The sequence below is a fragment of the Dreissena polymorpha genome, unplaced genomic scaffold, assembly GCF_020536995.1.
Source record: "Dreissena polymorpha isolate Duluth1 unplaced genomic scaffold, UMN_Dpol_1.0 chrUn008, whole genome shotgun sequence".
NCBI lineage: Eukaryota > Metazoa > Mollusca > Bivalvia > Myida > Dreissenidae > Dreissena > Dreissena polymorpha.
The window spans coordinates 870,736-892,500 of record NW_026273322.1 but is presented as its reverse complement, the minus strand read 5'-3'; the positions used below and the strand labels follow the sequence as shown (position 1 = coordinate 892,500).

Here is a 21,765-nt window from a genome sequence, read left to right as displayed (position 1 = left end):
GTTGTAATTATAAATAACTTTATGGGTCGTGCTCTGTGAAAATGGGGTTTAATGCATGTTCGTAAAGTGTCATCCCTGATCAGCATATGCAGTCCGCACAGGCTTATCAGGGACGACTCTTTCCGCTTTTATGATATTTTCTGTTTTAAGAAAGTCTCTTCTTATTAAAAATCTAGTTAAGGCGGAAAGAGGCGTCCCTGATCAGCCTGTGCGGACTGCACAGGCTAATCTGGGACTTCACTTTACGCATATTCAACTCATCTGACCTGTTATTTAAACTGCACGGGGATTTAAAAAGTTCACCTTAGGCCAATGTTGAACAACACGTAACATGTAATTTAAGACGATTAGACCTTGTATATTAATGACATGAAACTAAATTTGCGGTATTGTTGGATCGCAGTATGTTGACAAGCTTTTGACTACGCTTTATCAATGGGACTGACGTGTGAAACAATGTCTACACAGCTCAGTATTATGTTTGAGATAGTTGAGGTTTAACTTTCGGTTCTGTACCTGTTCAGGTGTGCGAAATGTGCAAGTGCGTTTAAAGTTACTCGTTAATTTGTATGAACATATATAAAGTGAATCTCTGTTAAGGCATGTTTATCCGTTAACTGAGTTTCTATCTAAAGTGTTTGGAATACAGAATCAATTCTCTGTTTCCAGTCCTGTTTACATGTCATTTAACATAAAAGACCGTGGGCAAAAGCACAAACTTTAACTTGCGATTCAGGTCCTTGTAGAGGTAAATTTGGATAGTTTCAAATATTAATGTCGTTGTTGGCAGTGACCTATTGGTGCTGTCTTTTTCCCACTTCCGCCATTTAATTACTGCGCGGACCGTCTTTATATTCGAATTTGTTTTAAAGGAACATTGCTTAAATAACTGTTTATCACTCAAAAACATTTACTTGCCTTATCGTAGTATGCATTCAATGGATATACTATATTGTCATTTATTAAAAATTAGCCAATGGTGATCATGTAGATCTACTATTCTTTACAAAGTCATTCTATATGATAATATTCTGAAACCGAATCGTTGCAGCTTTAAGTAACAATAGCTGCGTTATACTGAATATGGTGAAATTTTAAACCATTTTTGTAAGACTATATACTTTGCTGAAATAGTATACTCTAAATAAAACCCAACATCTCGCCCTAAATTATTCCTGTCTGACTGGCGCCTTTAAAGATGTATACTTGAGTATTTAAACATGGCGTTTAAAGCCCAGATAAAACAAAACCAACATGTCATAAAATCTGTTTAAATATTGATACAAGCCGATCTCAACAGCTTGCTAATACCCCATTGAATGCGAACAGAAGTGCGTTATTAATTTGCTGTAGATGCAGTTTCATCTTCACGTGCATTGAATTTTTGCGTCATATTTTGCCTGGGGGTTAGGCTGTTAAAGAAAATATACATATTTGGGTAAAACCTGTTATCATTTTGTAAAAACGGAGGATTTATGATAGCCCCTTAGCATGGGCGTAACTATAACCATAGTCCGGTTTACGCAAGTACAAACGTTGATAAAATCTTCATATCTACTGGAAATGTTTTTCTTGAAGCTATAACCGGTCGATAATGAAAAAAACACACTTGTATTACAATTTAAATTTCGAATTTTCGCTAATCCGAAGCATTTCATCAATGTTACGTTCATGTATAGCTCAACTTTTCTCCCCATTAATCGAACTATATTAATCACTAATTTGTCGGCAATACCGTTGTCGTCGGCGTCTGATTTAGATAAATGTGCAACATATCCATATCACTTTTTCTGCTACAGGCATTAGTTAAACATTCACACATGTTTGGGGTCATTTTTATGGCTATTACTCTTACCTGCATTTAAGCAGACTAGAGCCCCTTTGTGAACGTATATTCTGCGTACAAATACTTCGCATCTCCATATCTATTACAGATATTGAATAAAAACTGTACACATATGTTTATGGTCTTCATGAACGCGCATTGACCAAGACCCATAACTTTGAGAAGAAATTTAGCTGGATTATGCCCCTGTGTACCTATAAAGTCCGGTAAAGGGTTGCAAGATGAACTTTTATATGCAGAAATTTAGGTTTAGGTTTGTTCATATCTCTTTAACTACTTAATGATACTTTGTATATATATATATATATATAGATATATATATATATATAGATATAGATATATATATATATATATTTATATATATATATACATATATATATATATATATATATATATATATATATATATATATATATATATATATATATATATATATATATATATATATATATATATATTGAATTGAAACTTCACACGTGTCTTCAAGATACTCATCCGCGGTATTTAAGTAATTTATTATATAACTATCATAGATATTTACCAACTAGTAGGTTTTGACACTCATTATATCTGGTTAATATCAGATGTATATTACACTTTCAAATGGAAGAGTCCTTGGGCTGCTCTTGTAAGTCATTATTTTTATGTCCATGACATCTTTCACCTTGACTTTTGACCGTTTATTCATGGCGATGCTGAAAAAGAGCTTAGATTTTCAACCACAAACTTCCCTATTAATTTAAATTATCTATGGGGAAGACATTGTCCGTATATTAACTCTAAACTATATAAACTCTTACACGTTACATGTACGTTATTATTGATGCATATTATAAGGAAAACAACAGGAAATCCAACTAGCGTTCGTTTAGCCGATACTGGTTAATTCTTGCAATACCCAAAATGAACAATTTTGCATTTTTTACAGCAAAGTTTGACCGATTTAAATTTATAATGAGCAGAAGACCGTGAGAAGATAAAATTTATCGTTCATGATAATCTCAAAAGGTCATTTGTTTTAATGTATTTTGCTGACTAGTACAATATGAATTCGTAGATGTACTCATCTGTAGCGAATGATATTAATTGGTATTTAAACATGATTTAAACTTTAGGTCGATGCTATTGTCTTGACACAATAACCTTTTCATCTACGAGCTTTGTTAATTTCATAATACTACAATCGTATCAGGTAAATTTATTGACCCATGTTCCATAATAATGACTGACATCAAAGTATCTTTATCACTGGTGTCTGTTCGTTATATTAATAGTTTGTTTCACCTAATTTTTCTTATGACTCTGAGCGTCGATTGCAATATTATGTGTGTCATTTATAAATTTCTCTGTGTGTAAAATGTTATAAAAATTATAATTAAGCACTTTGTCCGAGTCTTAATTGTTTCCAGCATGGGCGGATTTTTAAATGTATAACATGGCATACATGAACAGCATTATGAGACCATGTATTGCGCTCACGAACAAGGTCCGTAGGTCATGGTCACATTTCAATATAGTGATTTACACTAGAATTCGATATTCAAATAATAGATTGATTTTGAGATCAAATGTGGTGACTATGGTGATAAGAATTACTGTGCTTATTATCAAATCTTAAGGTCACAATAAAAGGGAAAAGGTCATAAATAAATCATGAATATGCACTTATTTAAGACTTTATGCAAATACTATGTGGCAATGATAATGTTATTGTCAATGTTTAAAGGATGTGTCTGTTTGAATCCTATCCTACCTATCAGTTGTTTATCATCCCTCTTTGCGATTTACCCGGTAAGTCACGCGGCATTCGACAACGCGCGTTTGAAAGTGGATCGACAATAAACGCTATCTTGATGCAATCACGGTCCGGAGACTTTCGTTATAAAATATTTTATCAATCGTTCCAATTGTAAAGCCTTAAATGTACAATGTATACATAAACAGTACATATCTAATATGTGTGCATAGATTTTGTGCACAAAGCAGAAGAGATCAAACACCAGAATAGTTTGGCCGAATAAAACAAAGATAATCCCAACAGGGCGTAATCTTAAAACGGATGCTAATTTAGCCTGTGAGTGTATGGGTTTTTTGGAAATCATATATCTTTACAACACATATAAGAGCAACATTTGAAATGAGATTTCTTATCAATTACACGTGAAACAAGCATATTCATCGCCATGCTTGAGCGTGGGGCGTCGCATTAATGCTGACACACGTGACCGTCTATGCTATTTCTTACTTTAATTTGATAAATATGTCCTCTTTAGAAGTCACACGAATCATGTTTCCGAAAATTATCTTTTATTGCCAAATCGTACAGATACTTTTGCAGATTATAGATGTACGGCTTTTGTCTGTTCTATCAAGTGTTGTATACTTTATATTACAAAATAAGCTTTTTTTCCAGATTTTTAAACTGAGACAAAGTACTGGTTATTCCCAATGGCCTCTTTGATTGCTTCCGATTAAATCACGCTTAAATAAATAGGCTCAAACTAAGTATGTTTATAAATAAATAAGACATATATTTGTGTGACAAATTCAAGCATGGCGCGCACGTTAAGCACACCTTTCAGAAATACCAATTATCCGTCAGCCGTCACAGGTCGTCTGCGGCCAAGTCCCGTCTGCTGTCATGAAATATTCATGGACGCTGGATCGATACTCATTCACTTCACGGCAGGTTAGGGAATAAAACGAATTAAGCACTCTAACACTCAAATAAGGTTTAAAGAAGATTGCGTTCGTCCGAATAATAAGAAATTATAGGAATGCATTATCAATTAACCTATTCATTCCTAGCGTCTAGAAAAAAAGGCCTTGGCAAACAGCGTAGACCCATATGAGACGCCGCATGATGCGGCGTCTCATCAGGGTCTGCTCTGTTTGCTTAAAGAATTTCTTTAAGAAATATTTAAAAAATAGAAATAAATATACTAGACATCTCTAATTTTGGAAATAAATTGATCCAATTTAGAAGGATGGGAGAGTCCACTAGGCATAAATGGGTTAATCATTCAGTAATTCTCTACTAATATCGTTATGGTTTTCTGTTGGCTGAGGACCGAGGAGAATTTGTAAACGATTTTGGATGGAAAGTGTTGTATTATATGCATTCGCGTATGACTTGAGAGCTGAACAAAATGGCTATTTTCCGTTCATACCAAATCTTTTGTTTCTGCTCATTTCTTCCAAAAATGGGAAATATTTTGTTTTAGACGTTCAGCACAACAAGTGTTTTTTTATAACATACGTTAATTCGATGAACTGAAGCTGTTAAATTGCCGTTTATAATCAAGCAATTCAACAAGTCGCAGATGCAGTCTGCAGAAAGTCATATAAATTCAATACATTAATACGAGATCACTTTCATTTACGATGCAAGGTGGTGATGTCAATGTTCTTTTCCAAAGATACCTTAATAGCCACTTCCATGCAATGAGGTTCAATCAGTTCATCAGAAAATTACCTTCATTTCGCTGTTTAAACTCTCGGTCATGCCCTTTGAGATTACAGCTTTCTTTGATATTCCATATTATAAATACTCTGCTATTCATCTTAACGATCTGGTAATCATCCGCAGCCGTATGGAGACGTGCATGTTATAATCAATAAAACACACATATACATTATTTATAGGATAATAGCATGTTATTGCTGACTGTGCGATGAAAAGCGTATACATCATTTCATCAATTATTGAACACATTTTTGACACCGTATGTTGCTTCTATACCGTCCTATATTCGACCATGAATATTGTTAGTATTCTGATAAGACTAAATGGTTACAACAGGTTCATGTTTGCTTTAGTGTCGTGCGACGCAGCGCCGATTGATTTATCAACCCAACATAACACGAAGTGACACGATACAACCGAACAAAATGCAACGCGAAACGATACGACCCAACACGACGCGACACAATACGAACCAACACGACATGATAAAATAAAAAAACAATATGACGTTATATGAAACGACACGATACGACCCAACACGACGCAACACGATACGACCCTACACGATGCGACACGATACGAAACAACACAACACGAAACGACGCGATACGACCCAACACAACACGACGCAACATGGAATGATCCAACACAACACGAGCGAACACAACCTGACCAAACACAACACGACGCGACATGATACAAAAAAGCAGGAAATAAAGCCGACAATATCTAATCCTTGCTATATGATACGATACAAGACCCAGCACACTATATGATACACCACGATTCGATTTGACAAACCAAGAGACGTATTACATAAACCATCTCATTGCTTTACGACATGAACCGACGTGCTTCACCACACCACAACTTTAATGTTCACACCACGAATTGAAATGATTTTTTAAACACGACACGACATTAACTGAAAAACCACGACACGACATGAACCGACACATCACGAATAAAGACGAACCAGAAAACCACGACACGAGATAGAGAAATTTACACGGCATAAACCGAAAGGACGCGACATTATCCGACAAGAAAAGACATAAGCCGACAAACCACGAAATGAACCGACAAATCAAGACATCAGCCGAAAAATAACGGAACGAGCCGACAAATCATGACAGAAACCGACGTCATGAGTCGACAATTCACGACATGAGCCGACAGGCCACTACATTGGCCGCCAAATCACGACATGAACCGACAATTCACAACATGATCCGATAATTCACGACATTGGCCAACAAATCATGTTACGAGCAGACAATTCTCGGCATGAGCCGACAGGTAACGAGATGAGACATTAGTCGACAAATCGCGACACGAGCCGAAAAATCACGACATGACATGACAATATTATCACCATACGACAAAACCAAACCTACACGGTCTTAAAGGGGCCTTTTCAAGTTTTGTTAAATTGACAAAATTGAAAAAAAAGTTTCTGATTAGAAAATTTTCGTTGTCGTTATGATATTTGTGAGGAAACAGTTATACTGAACATTTGCCATGCTCTATAATATCAATTATATGCATCTTTTGACGATTTGAAAACCTGAAAATTATAAAGCGTTGCAACGCGAAACGATTGAATGCTTTGGAGAGTTCTGTTGTTGTCGTTATATTTTGTGATATTACGAGGATCGCTTATATAAAGTTTAAAAAAACATCACTAATTGCATAAGCACCGGTGGCCGAGTGGTCTAAGCGATACATTTTTACTTCAGGGGTCAGTGGTTCGAGCCCAGTTGAGGGTTACTTTTTTTCTTTCTTTTATTTTATTCTTATGTTTTTGCTGGAGCTTTTTAGATGTTTACATATATCAATATAAAGCATTTATTGACAAACTTCAATACATGCACAAATCTGTGAAAAGGCCCCTTTTATATGATTATCAGAACAAAGCTACATTTGCTTTACTTTCGAGTTCAAATGTTCCTATCGTAAGAAAAGCACTTTTAGCAACGCTGCAAAATATACTTCTTTCACAATATGCTTCATGTTAGCTAATTAGGAAAACATAAATACAGTACATGTTAAATAACATCCCGTAAATAATTCGACATTGTAGTTGTAATTCCAGAAGTATATGATTCAACGGCTCAATCGTTACAGATGAATAATTGATTTTGCTAGTTCTACTATATCCGTGCTCGTAAAAGTAGCAACATAATATTATATTAATAAAAATGAAGGCCAAACGTTGTTTGTGTGTGTATGTGTGTTTTTTTATAATAAAAAAAAGAAAAAAAACGATTACATATTTGGGTATGTAATTTATTAGTTTTGTAATTATAAACATAAAAAATCATTTAATCGTTTTCCGTATCATAACTTTGTCAATCGTTGTTGCATGGCCCAGTTACTAGGGAGAAGTGATCAATACCTGGAGCAATCAACAGAATCAAGCCTCAAGCCGCAATTCACCGTCAAACATCATACATAATAAGATATACCTTCACCTGCGCAATTTCCCCGTAACACGTTCATCAGCAGGATTAATGGAAGTTCAAACAACGTGTCATAATTGATAAGCGATACATGAAGGAGTGTCGCACGCAGAACCCAGATCAATGAAGGTCACTCAATCTCAAGGTCATATGTAAATTATAAATCCTAAACTCATTGTAAAGGGCATATCTTAGTAAAACATCGATGGAATTTTAAATAACTTAGCAAAAGTGACAAGCGTTGTCAGTGGCATGGAGGTGTTTCATGCAAGCACTCTCGTGGGTCCTTAGATCGGCTCAATTAATAAAGTAACGACTTCTGTATGATTCAAAATTAAAATAATGTATATACTTGTGAAGCCAAATAAGCCTCTAGTGATGTTACACTAACAAGTGGAATTAATCCGAAATGTTTTATGTTCGTCAAACATTGGTGAGCGTTTCATTCAAGAGCAAAAACAATATCACATGATATATAATGTACGTTAAGGCAATATTCGATCACAGAAGAGGGGCATAATTCGCTGTAAGTGAAGCATACCCCGCCAGCCTTAAGTTTTTGTAAATAAATGCGAAGCGTATGTCATCATTAAAGATTATATTGCATGCACGCTTTATGAAAACAAACATCTTTAAACCTCTTGCATGGCCAAAACCCAAATGAGGTAAGCTTTTCGTTATCGTATGCTCGTATGTCCAATAAAATATATGAAATTTCTTATCGATCTAATTGATATGATGTCTTACATCATCTAAAGTTTCGGTTGACTCATGCGCCCATTCCCGCTTATGGTCTAATAAGATGAGACGCTAATGTATTGCTGATTTTTAGCTCGGCTGTTTTCGGAGAAAACCCGAGGTATTGTCATAGCCAGCTCGTCCGCCGTACGCGTCGTGCTAAAACCTAAACATTGGCTCTAAAATCAAAGTGCTTCCACCCACAACTTTGAAACTTCATATGTAGCTGCACCTTGATGAGTTCTACACGCCAAACCCATTTTTGGGTCACTAGGTCAAAGATCAAGGTCACTGTGACCTCTAAAAATATGTAACTGCACCCGCAACGGAGCGTTGGCACCCGCTATGCGGTGCTCTTGTTATATAAAATATACTGTTCGAAAATTTAGAGTAATTAATGATAGACGAAAACGCGCATGTCCGAAAATTAAGAGTCACGAAAAATAATTATCATTATTTTGGCCAAAAATAGGGGGTGTCCGAAAACTTAGTGTCCGAATATTTAGAGTAATTACGGTATGGTTAACATATTTTTTATTTACAAAAAATAAAAAATAAACAAAAAATGGCACCATATCGTCGACCGCAGCCCAGCTAGAAGTGCTATCCTCGCTACAACCACCACATGTTAATGCTTTTAATAAGAATCGAAACAGCTAGAATCGAATCATTAAAGCTATGCACTGATGTTCTTTCTTTCGGTAATAACATTCAGATACTTTATTTGTTATTGACTGTCCCTGTATATTTTTTCACTGTGGTTTAATTTATACACGTTGCCATGTGGTCTACCGACGCACGTGGGTGTTGGGGGACGAAGTATTGACACGGACATGCGTTGCCACTTAATAACTCGTGTTAGACGCGCGTTCCTGAACAATGCATGGCCCGCCTACCACGTCCTGCACTAACCTTACACTCACGCGGATTGAACAATGTTGGAACTCTTTGTTCATTAAATACAATATCACAGAATATATTATTTGTAATATGAATTATGCATTTTGCTCGTTTGTTATCAGATTTTGTAAATTCTTCCTTTTTGAGCTGTCACAACTATACATCTGTTTTGATTGTAACATCCCGCTTAACAATATTAACGCTTGCGAGAGAGGATCATTATGTTATCGCACCGATGTTCATCAATCAGTTTAATATATCGAATAATATCGTCGCAATCAAACCTAAATACCGCGGCGAGATAGCCTTATCAAGAATTTAGTGACAATGAAATCATATTTAATTTGATTTTATCTACGGCCTTCCCACCTATCTTAACGCTTGTCACTGGTCATGAATTGCCATAGCAAACTTGTTTTTCGATGTCCGGACGTAGATAAATCGAAAGTTGCCATAAAAGTTTCAGAGTCTGTCACGCGGTTAGATATTCGATGAGTGTAGAACGATGGTAATGGAGATAACAAATAAACTTTCCATAATCATGAAAATGATGATGGTGGTGGTGGTGGTGGTGGTGATGATGATGATGATGATGATGATGATGATGATGATGATCATGATCATGATCATGATCATGATCATGATGATCATGATTACGATGAAGGTGATTAGAATAAAAAATAATTGTTAAAAAAAAACTTGTTGCATTAATGAAAAGGTTCATCGGCATCTTCGAGATGCATGATGATAATGATGATGATGATAATGATGATGATGATTTACGTTAACGACGACAAAGATTACTATGACGAAGGCAATGACGATGACGAGCATGATGATGATGATGATGATGATGATGATGATGATGATGATGATGATCATCATCATGATCATGATCATGATCATGATGATGATGATGATGATGATCATGATGATCATGATTACGATGAAGGTGATTAGAATAAAAAATAATTGTTAAAAAAAACTTGTTGCATTAATGAAAAGGTTCATCGGCATCTTCGAGATGCATGATGATGATGATGATGATGATGATAATGATGATGATGATTTACGTTAACGACGACAAAGATTACTATGACGAAGGCAATGACGATGACGAGCATGATGATGATGATGATGATGATGATGATGATGATGATGATGATGATGATCATGATGATCATGATGATGATGATCATGATCATGATCATGATGATGATCATGATGATCATGATTACGATGAAGGTGATTAGAATAAAAAATAATTGTTAAAAAAAAACTTGTTGCATTAATGAAAAGGTTCATCGGCATCTTCGAGATGCATGGACAGCCAAACATGATATGTCCAAGTTTTGGGTTAGTAATACTTAGATAAGCAGAGGACAACATATGGACGTAGGGCAAACAGTTTAAGGTTTACCCTAGTTTGTATCTTCAGCAAACATGCTTGTAACTTATTGATTGGAACCTGTTCCGTCTAAACCCATTAGCCATCGCGGTATCATGACACAAACTAGATCAAATGTCCACGTTTGTTTGAACTAGAGCTTACAGCGTTTGATACGGTGATTGCGCAATTCTAAGCGTACGTCGACGCTTTATGTTTGTATCTTAAGCTGTTCTAGCATAATCTGATGTGTTATTTATACACTGGTTGATGTACGCATCATACTTGCCTTGATATAAATTACTCGTGCATCCACCTAAGTTTGAATACTCTGGAAAATCAAGAGGCTTTACTACTTTCATAAGAACACATTGTTGAAAATTATGTTTACAAAATATTGTCTTAATTACTCATTATCACATGCTTATGCGCATAAATTGTGTGTATTTGATTTACGAGTTTATATCTTCTCTGTGCATGCTTAATAAAACAATATTATGACATTGCGGAATATGAGTGTGAACATAAGCTGATATCTGGGAAAACCGGACTTAACGCATGAACATATAGTCAGAACAGCCTAAACACGGTCGCAGTTTCCACTTTTAAAGAATTTTCGATGCAAGAAAGTCTATTATAAACGGTTTTACACTTAATAACATTTTCAGGGGGTCCCATTACGAAACGGCCAACTTTTTAATTAATTTTTCATTCGTTTGCTTATTTCATATTGTGCAAGCTTCGAATCACTTTTAAGATGAAAATGTATTATTTCAAAAATTGGAAGACAAAAGATATTCCTTTCAACTCCTTAGAAAATCCCATTCGCCCATTGCAAGTATTGTGCTTCAATAATTGCACCCGAATGTCCCCCTTTCAAGCTCCAATTAAATGCACCAAAATGTTGTAGACACTCATGCTGGACAAAAAACACGAAAGGCGTGGTAGAGATAGCTATATGGTTTTTGAACAAGAAGAGAAATTAATTCCTCGGAAATATGCACTCCTGCCCATAAAAAACGCAAAAAGAAGTCAGCGCTCTTAAGCGCAGAGTTTTGTTTTTCAAAGCGGTTATTTTCGACTTAAAGCCCTGCTAATTTGATCCGCCAAATGGTCGGTCTTGATAGAAGAGTTAAAACCCGGATCGGCGCAACTTAATGTCATAACTTAGAACATGTGTATTCATTTGTGGTCGTTTCATAAAATAATTCTAGTTCGTGATGTGGTGTGTGATTTTGATCAGATTTAAAATGGGTACGCTTTATTTGTATCTCAAGATTACTGGAGATTTCCCGGATTTCTCAAATAATCCTTATGTTGTCTGATTTCAGCGCGACTACCGCACGGAGGAGAAGGGGAAGGTCATCGTGTACACAACCAGCATGACGGTGGTGCGCAAGACAGCGGACCACTGCAAGGCGATACGTAATATCCTGCAGACGCATATGGTGCGCTATGAGGAGCGCGATCTCTTTATGAGCGCCGAGAACCAGCGGGAGCTAACGGAGAGGCTGGGGCAGAGTGCAATTGTGTTACCGCAAGTGTTCGCTGACGGCGTCCATATAGGGGTAGGTTTTTGGTGTTGCGGTTAGCACGCAAGCTAATAATTGCGACCACAATCGTTGTTTTGTTTTGGTGTTCGTTGACAGAGACCATAGGCTTTGGTAGTTAGGTTAGAAAACCTACGAATCGCCGCTTTCGCATCCGTTTTGTTCGGTTTAGCAATCTTTTCAACGACAAAAGTTGTTTTAATGTTTGCGGACGGAGTTTATGTAGGGGAAGGTTTTCGTAGTGAGGTAATCACGCCTGGGAATAATTGCATCCTCACTAGTTGTGGGTGACATCGCAAGCATAAGTATTCCAACACATAATTTAATGTTTGCTGACGGAGTCCGTATAGGGCAGGTTTTGGTAGTAAGGTATGGACATATGGGAATCGTTGTGTGAGATGTTTGCAATCATGGCGACCACAAAGAGGTGTTATAAAAATGCGGACGGAGTTAATCGATGCGTCGCTTGGGTAATGAGGTAAGCACACATTATAATTATTGCAACCACAACAACTGAAGTTGATAGAGGCGTCGTTAGGTTAATTAGTTAAGCACACATTAGAACTATTGCAACCAGAAACAGCTATTTGTGATATTCACTGACGGACCCAAATAGGGTCATGTAGTTGCAGCGAGGTTAATATGCCTGGGAAACGATGCGACCGTAACAGTCGGGTTTTGATTTACTGACGAAATTCACGTATCGCTTGATTTCGGTCGAGAAGTTAGCACACCTTGGAATCATTTCGGCCTTAACAATGAACGATGACAGATCCCTGACATATTCTGTTCTCGGGTATATTGTAGGGGCGGTATAAGCACGACTGAGAAACAACGCGACCATTGTAGGTTTGTGTGGTTTTAACAGTGTGTTCAGACTTAGTTTATTACATGCTATGTAGTCATTAAGTAGCGGGTTGGTGTTCGTTAGGATTTGAATCACGACTGCTATGAATAAATTGAGTCGCGTTCTGAGAAGGCTTGGCATAATGCATGTGTGTAAACCGTCGTTCCATACTAGCTTGTGAAGTCCGCACAGGCTAATCAGGGACGACACTTTCCGCCAAAATTGGATTTTGCTAAGAAGAAACTTCATTTAAACGGAAAATGTCATAAAAGCGGAAAGTGTCGTCCCTGATTAGCATGTGCGGACTGCACAGGCTAATCTGGGACGACACTTTACGCACATGCATTATGTCCAGTTTTCTCAGAACACGACTCTATTGATAGTTAAGGGGTTGAGAGCAACGCCATGGTTGGAAATCGTTGATGATTCACTAACACTGAAATTATGCAAAATTCAGGGAATAAATTTAAGCCGAGCTGTGTGAAAAAGGGGTTTAATGCATGTGCGTAAAGTACCGTCACAGATTAGCCTGTTCAGTCCGCACAGGCTAATCATGCACGACGCTTTCCACCTAAAGTGGATTTTCGCTAAGAAGAGACTTTCGTTAAATAAAAAATATCATAAAAGCGGAAATTGTCGTCCCTGATTAGCCTGTGCGGACTGCTCAGGCTAATCTGAGATGACACTTTACGCACGTTCAATACACAGATCATAGCCCAAATATACATTTTTATTTCGTGAGCTTAATAGTTCAACTTACCATATTGAATATCAGGAAGTAAAATTATTATGAAAATAAAATTTTATGTTCATATCTAAAGTTTGCCTTTTTCATACAGATAATAATATCAGATGACAAACAACATGCAATCCATACTTGTGCGCTCGAATCGCGGATGAAGCCTTCGCAAGACGCGGTGTATATTATTTGTTTGTGACAATGAAGTCCATTGTTATTTGACATGAGGAAGCTAAATTTCCTTTCAAATACAATTACCAATAGATTTGCTTTGTGACCATCATCCTATATTGTACCCAATGATTTACAGTTGAAAAGAAATGCACTTCTCGGTTCATATAACCCGGTGTTTGTTGATTAGTTGTTTGGTTGGTTCGTTGGTTGGTTCGTTGGTTGGTGGGTGGGTTGGTTGGTGGGTTGATTTATTGGTTGATTGATTCTTTGTTTGGTTGGATGGTTGTTTTGCCCATAATTTGTGACTTGCACGTGAAAGCCAACACGTTTAAGCATACTTTCGCCGTATATAACCCTTTTTGGCAAGCGGTTCGACGCATAATCCCAAGAAACTATGTTTCTCATGAGAACCTAGGTTCTCAGAATGAGAACCTAGGTTCTCGCTTGAAGATTGCACATGACTTCAAGAACCCAAGTGTTCAAATAAGAACCTAGGTTTTCATGAGAAACCTAGTTTCTTGGGAGTATGCGTCGAACCGCTTGCCATAACCCTTAATGCAAGCCGCGACGATTGCAATTATAGATTCGGACTAACTTGATATACCTGTTTTGTATTTACTTTCTCTATAGAATCATACTACACGATTCGTATCCATGACAACAATACATGATACATAAATGAAAAGAAGTGGTTCAACTTTCGTATTTCTTCATTGTAATATGTTAATGCGAGAATGATGGAAAGTACGAGTTTTAGACACCTACCTTTGTTTGACAAGAGTTTTACTGTATGCAAAGAAATCTGGTGACGGGTAAATTGACGCAAAATCCGCATGCATATGACACTGTGGCATGAAATCCAATTAGGCATAGGATGTGGTTCATAACGTCACGACATGATCTGCTTCTGTGATGTGTATCGCATTATATGCAGATACAGCACTTTTTTTAGTGGTAAAAGTTGTGTAAAGTAGTTTGAACTGAATTGTTGATGAAATTGATAGAAAAACAACATTAATATCGTTAAACGATTCTTCGTTGTGTAAACATCGTTTGAGCAAATGTGACAGACTTCAACGTATTAAAAAAATGAAAGTGTCATGAGTTGAGTTTTCACAATATTATAATATTATCCGCGTCATGCGAAAACGGGGTTTATGCCAAATGACGCCAAAGTAGCTCAAGACCAGCCCGCGCATCCGCGCAGTCTGGTCAGGAGCTACCCTGTTCATTATAAAGTCACGCAAAGCTCCGATGTCTCATTAGCGGACAGCGTATCTCGTGACCAGACATCGCGATTGCATAAGACCCATTTGCGCATCACGCTGCTCAATTTGAATGCTTTCATATCGTATCCTCGCCTTTATGTCATCTCATAAACGGGAAACACAATTGAGCGTGCATATTCGGTACTGCATACCACGCATTTGTCTGTAAGGGATTATTTCTATGTGTTAGTTCTAACGTTTTGAAACTATTTTTTAAAACGAATGACCAGCTTTTACTTGTAAGTCCACTATTTATGTATTCCCTGACATTCCGTCTGGCCGCGTGTCCGCGTGTCGCAAAACCTCTTTTTAATCATTGAGGTGACCAATTATAGGTTAATCATTCAGAGGTAATTTTTTAGTCAAACATCTATGTCTAATTACTTGAACAAGAGATCGGATACAAAATGCAAGACGACTAAGAGCCATGTTGTTTTTAACAGGTCCATAAATTACACAGTAAAAGCTTATGTCCTTAATATGGGGTGTTTCCGTGTTGCAGGACTTGAACGCCGTACAACATCTCAACGAGACGGGGGAGCTACGCCATATGTTCGAAAACTTCACGGTAAGTAGCAGTTGGCTCCCTTCTTTTAATGACATCGAGTGGTCTCCCCTTTTCCCTCACAATATTGCATGAAAATGCGCTTCATTATTATCATGCTCGTCTTTAAAAATGCCATAGTGTTAGTCTTAATCATCATCATGATCCTCCTCCTCATCATCCTCATCATCCACCTCCTCATCCTCATCATCATCACCCTCCTTATCAGTATCAGCAGCAGCAACAGTACTGTAATCATCATAACAGTCATCAGCATCATAATAATCATCGCCGTCTTCATCATCGTCATTATCATGATATACACCATCATTATTATCAGCATGATCATGTTCCTTATCTTCATCATCATGATCATGTTTATAATCGTCATCACCATCTTGATTATGTTCATTATCGTCATTATCATCATGATCATGTTCATTATCGTCATCATCATTATGATTATGTTCATTATCTTCATCATCATGATCATCATCATCTTTGTCATCATTGTTCCTCAAAGTATTAATGTCCTTTTTAAATAATTCCTACGTTACTGCTCGACTAGTACTAGAATCGTTTTCTTCTCTTTCAAGTTCTTCGATTGTCTTCCATGATATCTGTGGCGTCGTTGAACCATCATTAAAAATAAAGGAATCATATATAGTGTCTTTTTGTATGTTAATATGTTCAAAACGAGTAGAGAGAAGCAGTTTCAATTACCATATTACGATACTAATGAACTGATGATGTGTGCAAGCGATTTAGTACATGTTAATAAATAATACATTTTGGACCTTAAATGTTTCCCTTCAATGGCCTGATACATTAGTTTTGCACTGTGGCAATCTGAAATCCTCGTCACTTATGTTTGTATCGTGTTCAACAATAAACAAAGGCGATACATTAATTTATGATTTATTGAATGTCATTTGTTATTAATTAGGCAATCACAAAATGCGAATCATTAACATTATGCGATAACTAACAATATGAATAAATCATAGTGTTATGTTGGTTATACATATACATGTATTATGTTTAAGTGCCTGCGGGATACGTAAAAGGACGGTGAGAATAAAAATGATAAAGACGTCTAAGAAAACGAAAGATGGCTGTGCATGTTTTAATAGACATGATATTGAAATTTTTCCCCAACATCTTACAATGGGAAAGCGTGTTTAGGTTGTGTAGCAAATTTAAAACTGCACTCCACTAGAACATAATAAGATAAAATGGAAGCCTATAATTAAAACAATGACGTTTCGACTTTTATATTTCTCCAGAGACAGTGCGTGGTAATCAACTAAGTATACAGGTTCCATAGCACCGATTTTGTAATAAGTGATTTTGCAATTAATTGATCAATTTAGCGTATTGGTGAATTTTGTTTGAGATTGTTTTTAAAGGTTAATGTCATCTTTGTGTTTATACACTCCTTACTTTGCACGTATATATAAGACACGATAATGCATCATCTGTCATAGCTCACTGGTACAATTTTCAATTTTACTACCAAAAGTATGTCGAATGCCAACATTTTCTTTCTCAACTTGATTTTCGCTAAGAAGAGACTTCCGTTTACGTAAAACATCATAAAATCGAACAGTGGTGTTCCTGATAAGCCTGTCGGACTCCACAGGCTAATTTGGGACGACACTTTACGCACATGCATTAATCCCTGCTTTTCCCACAACGCGGCTAATTTAATGAATTTTTTTTAATGTGATTTATTGTTATTGTCATCGCTGACTTTCACTTGCAGAAAATCCAGGTTCGATCCAACTGCGAGAAATGCGGCGGCTATCGGTACCTCCCCTGTGCCATGTGTCACGGCTCGAAGAAGTCGCTTCACCGCAACGACTTCACGGAAGAGTTCTGTGCCCTTAGGTGCATGACCTGCGACGAAAACGGACTGGTCAGGTGTGACCTTTGTATTGACCAGCAAGAATGACCGGAAGAAACTAAAATAGTTCTTTATTTTTGGAGTGTAGCCAAGAATATACGTTTATAGGCCAATGAAGTACTGCTCAGATGTGGGAGTATCACTGTCGGAACCCACATTTGCTCAAAATTTCAAATGGAATGATTCATGATCGAACGCTATATAACTTGATCAAATTGAGTTGTTTTTAAATGTTCAATATGGGTTAATTATATAACCGGTGTAAATAACTGCATGTGACAAGCTAGAACTGACTGTGGTTAAATTATACGAAAGCTTGAAATGAGAATAAGTTCATGTCTGAAGTGTTTTCTATGACGAGTTATCATTTAGACTAGCCATGAATTTGAATAAAAGTGTATCACAAGAGAAGAGCATTTCAAAACGACTGGAGTGCATGCGCCGCCACTATTCTGGAAAGACCATAACATGCTCTGTAAATTAAAAAAAAATCTGAGTTATTGCCCTTGGTTTGAAAACCTAACTAACCAGGCGCGTCTAATGTTATTATTGTTGTTTAAAAGAGATACCAGTATTTCCGCTGTTACTGTATTTTTTGGCTTAATGGAAATAACTTCTCAGAGTAAAAATCCACTTTAGGGGGAAAGTGTCGTCCCTAATTAGCCGAAGCGGACTGCACAGGCTAATCTGGGAAGACACTTTACGCACATGCTTTAAGCCCCGTGGTCCTAGAGCGAGGCTCATTGTCATTTGGTTTTAACTCGTTTACCCTCAAATGTTCGATGCGTTCCATAGACGCAACGGGCAATAAACTGGTTCGTCCCTTGAACAATTATTGCGTAATAAGATATGTTTACGACGTAAATGCAAACGCTGGTGTATAGTTTTTACCGGAATTGCGGTGAATTTCGTTGACGTATGGTGCAATCGAATTTGTACAACACTGACGTTCCTATTATTTTATATTGGTTTGTAACTCTTTAAAACAAATATAATCAGCTTTAGTTCGTATGAATGTGCAAACGCATATTGTGAATAAACACTTGTTAACTTACAATGAAACTAATAAAAAAGAAATTCAAATCTTCTCATTTAAACAGTGATAGTCATATTCTTGCATTCAGCATTCCTTTCTTTGATTCCGTGATCTTGCATATGCGCTTAAATTATAGCTCTACTTTCAGCTTTTTTTCTCCCTCGAAAATGTGTATTATATTGGCCTTATGTTGTTGTTTTTTTACCCTTCGTCTTGTTATGCGTTTCAAGGGGAGTAACTCTTCACGTCTCCGCATCTACCTCTATACATACAGAGTTGCTTTTCTTTTCACGTCGGTTGTCTGGGATTAATTGCTCACACTGTCAAAGGAACGAAAACACACACGTAGTCTTAATGAAATGTGTTTTTAATATTATTGTTTTACACTGAAACGAAAGCAGAGCATTTTGTTATGGATAACAATTATTCAAAGAAATACATATTGCTGTTGTTTTTTCTCATTATCATGATGTGCTGTTCGAATGTTGATACGACTGTTTTTATGTCATTTATTCGGACCACTAATTATGATTGTTACTTGATTTATGGTAATAACAATTTTTGGGAAACTTACACAAATCTTATAACATTTAAAAAGTATTTGGCTATACGAATACTTGTTAATGTAACAGTATACAAGTTCATGCATCTCTGTATGTTTCATTCTTCCGTTGATTACAAATCACGTATTTGATATTGATTGTTAATTATATGTGTTACAATATGTTTACGGATTGTTCCATGTTTATATCGGCTCTGTCGTCTAGGTTCTTTTTGCTGACCCACCAGTTTAAGTGACATTTTTACTCTTAGTGTATGCTATAATTTGATAATTATGTTTGCACATGATTACAGTTCATTCACATGCTCAATGATTAAAATACTTAAACCAAATTTCTGCGACTAATTTAAATAACACCGAAGTATTATTTATTTTCCTATTACTTTTTTACAATTTCCATCAGGCAATAAAACATCGTTAATGCTAACAGTTATATTAAATAACTGAGTTCATAAATAATTGTTCTTTTAAAATATTAGAATAATGAAATTATATTATAAATGTTTTGAGTACAATACATTTTCAAACGGTGCCTGCGTTGTTTGACGGTTTACGCAAAAAGTCAGACTTTCTCATGAAACAGTAAACCTGATGTTAGAGTTTTTAGTATATTTACTCACAGATTTAATGTTTAATATTATTTAAACAAATGTTCTTTTTCAAACTGTCCATTGTATATTTCACAAGGGTCGCTGTCCACTGATCGCACATAATTTATAAAAATAGACTGGTACATCGATTACGATTGTAATACGAACATGGAGCAAAATGGTACTTCAACGATAAAATATGTAGGTTGTAATTTACCAAATATTTTTGTTGATTGTTACTTGTTATAGTAATCATATTAGTTACATATATTGTATTTGTTTTTTTACGTGCAATGCATATTCAGTATAAATATATGCATGTAAAATGTATGCATAAATGAAGGCCTTATCATTATATAGACATGGTTATTTTTCCGTTCGCGTACATATGTAAAAGTCGCAACTAGCTAAATTAAATATGAGACACGCTCTGGGGAAATCGGTGCTTTATGTATGTGCGTAAAGTGTCATCCCAAAATAAGCAAAGGCAAATCAGGGACGACCATTTCCGCCTTGACTGGATTTTTGTTTAGGAGATACTTCCTTTAAACGAAAAGTTCCACAAAAGCGGTAAGTGTCGTCCCAGTTTAGCCTCTTCAGTCCGCGCAGGCTAATATGGGACGACACTTTACGCATAAACATAAAGCCCCGTTTTCCCCGAGCGAGGCGCATATTTATAACAACAGGACTCATACGCTTGAAGATGCATTTTGTTTTCTGGTTTAATAAAATTCGTTTCTTTGTACATGTATTATTACGTCGAATGTTTCGAGTCTACACAAAGTGGTTGTTTTGTCCCTTCATCAAATCGTGTTGAATTGCTGGCTGTTTTTACAATTTTGATCTTGCCAAAATACCAATGAATAAACAATTTATAAAAAATTTACTCTGTTTGGCTGTGTTTTCTTTATTGATAGGAATGCGAACTTTAAGTTTTGATCTTTCCGACAATACATTTTGAAAAGTTGTTATAATCTTGGTATGTACATACCGGTATATTAAATAATCATATTCTCCGACGTTTGTTATGAGGGTAAATGGAAAGAACCTTCAGCGCATCTTTTACAAAACCGGTAATTAAATGAAGAGAGCTCCCCATCTCTTTTTACGTGAAGAATATATTCCTATTGTGGATCAACGCATATCTCTTTACGCTTTGTTATGCTAAGTCCCCAGTGTAGTACGATCAGACAAGAGCTTCACCATTGGCGACACGTAACTGAACGAGGTATTCGTCGAGGATTTCATGTACGATATGATACGAAGTGAATAATGTCCGTTTGTTTTGATACGCTGCTTTGCGCTTGATTGCAATCTGTTCGCGATTTGTTAATTTAAGTTGCCAGGATCTGCCAATGGTCTGTTTACCAGGTCCTATACGATTAAATTCTTAAGAACGCATCAGCTCGTAAAAGGACGTGACGTCTTTCCTTGCAAATGATCGACCGCGGGCACTACGATGTTGAAGTACGAATAGAAAAAGACCGCGGGCTTTGTAACTTTATGATTGTTTAGCCTTCCAAACAATTTCCACGACTGATACGATCGACAAGATTGACTTCAAGATATATTAATACTCGCAACGACCTGATAAGATCACCACAAGAAGTTCTATAAAGACCAATATTTCAATTGTGAAGCAAATCGAGATAGTGAGAACGTAGCGTTAATAGAATATGAAGTATATTATGATGCGTTTTAATACGTTTTATATTAATTACAAGAATAAATATATACATTTTGCAGAGAA

At 36.4% G+C, this 21,765-nt stretch overlaps 1 protein-coding gene across 1 annotated transcript in view; it reads left to right on the top strand.

The window, feature by feature from the left end:
* LOC127863418 (glutaredoxin domain-containing cysteine-rich protein CG31559-like) overlaps window positions 1-20,901 on the top strand; it is a 23,562-nt gene extending 2,661 nt beyond the window's left edge. The window contains exons 2-4 of the mRNA XM_052402937.1: window positions 12,131-12,367; window positions 15,880-15,945; window positions 17,687-20,901. Coding sequence (XP_052258897.1) covers window positions 12,131-12,367; window positions 15,880-15,945; window positions 17,687-17,875 — 492 coding nt within the window. The 3' untranslated portion in view covers window positions 17,876-20,901. The remainder of the gene's footprint in view (window positions 1-12,130; window positions 12,368-15,879; window positions 15,946-17,686) is intronic.
* Window positions 20,902-21,765: the final 864 nt, after the last annotated feature.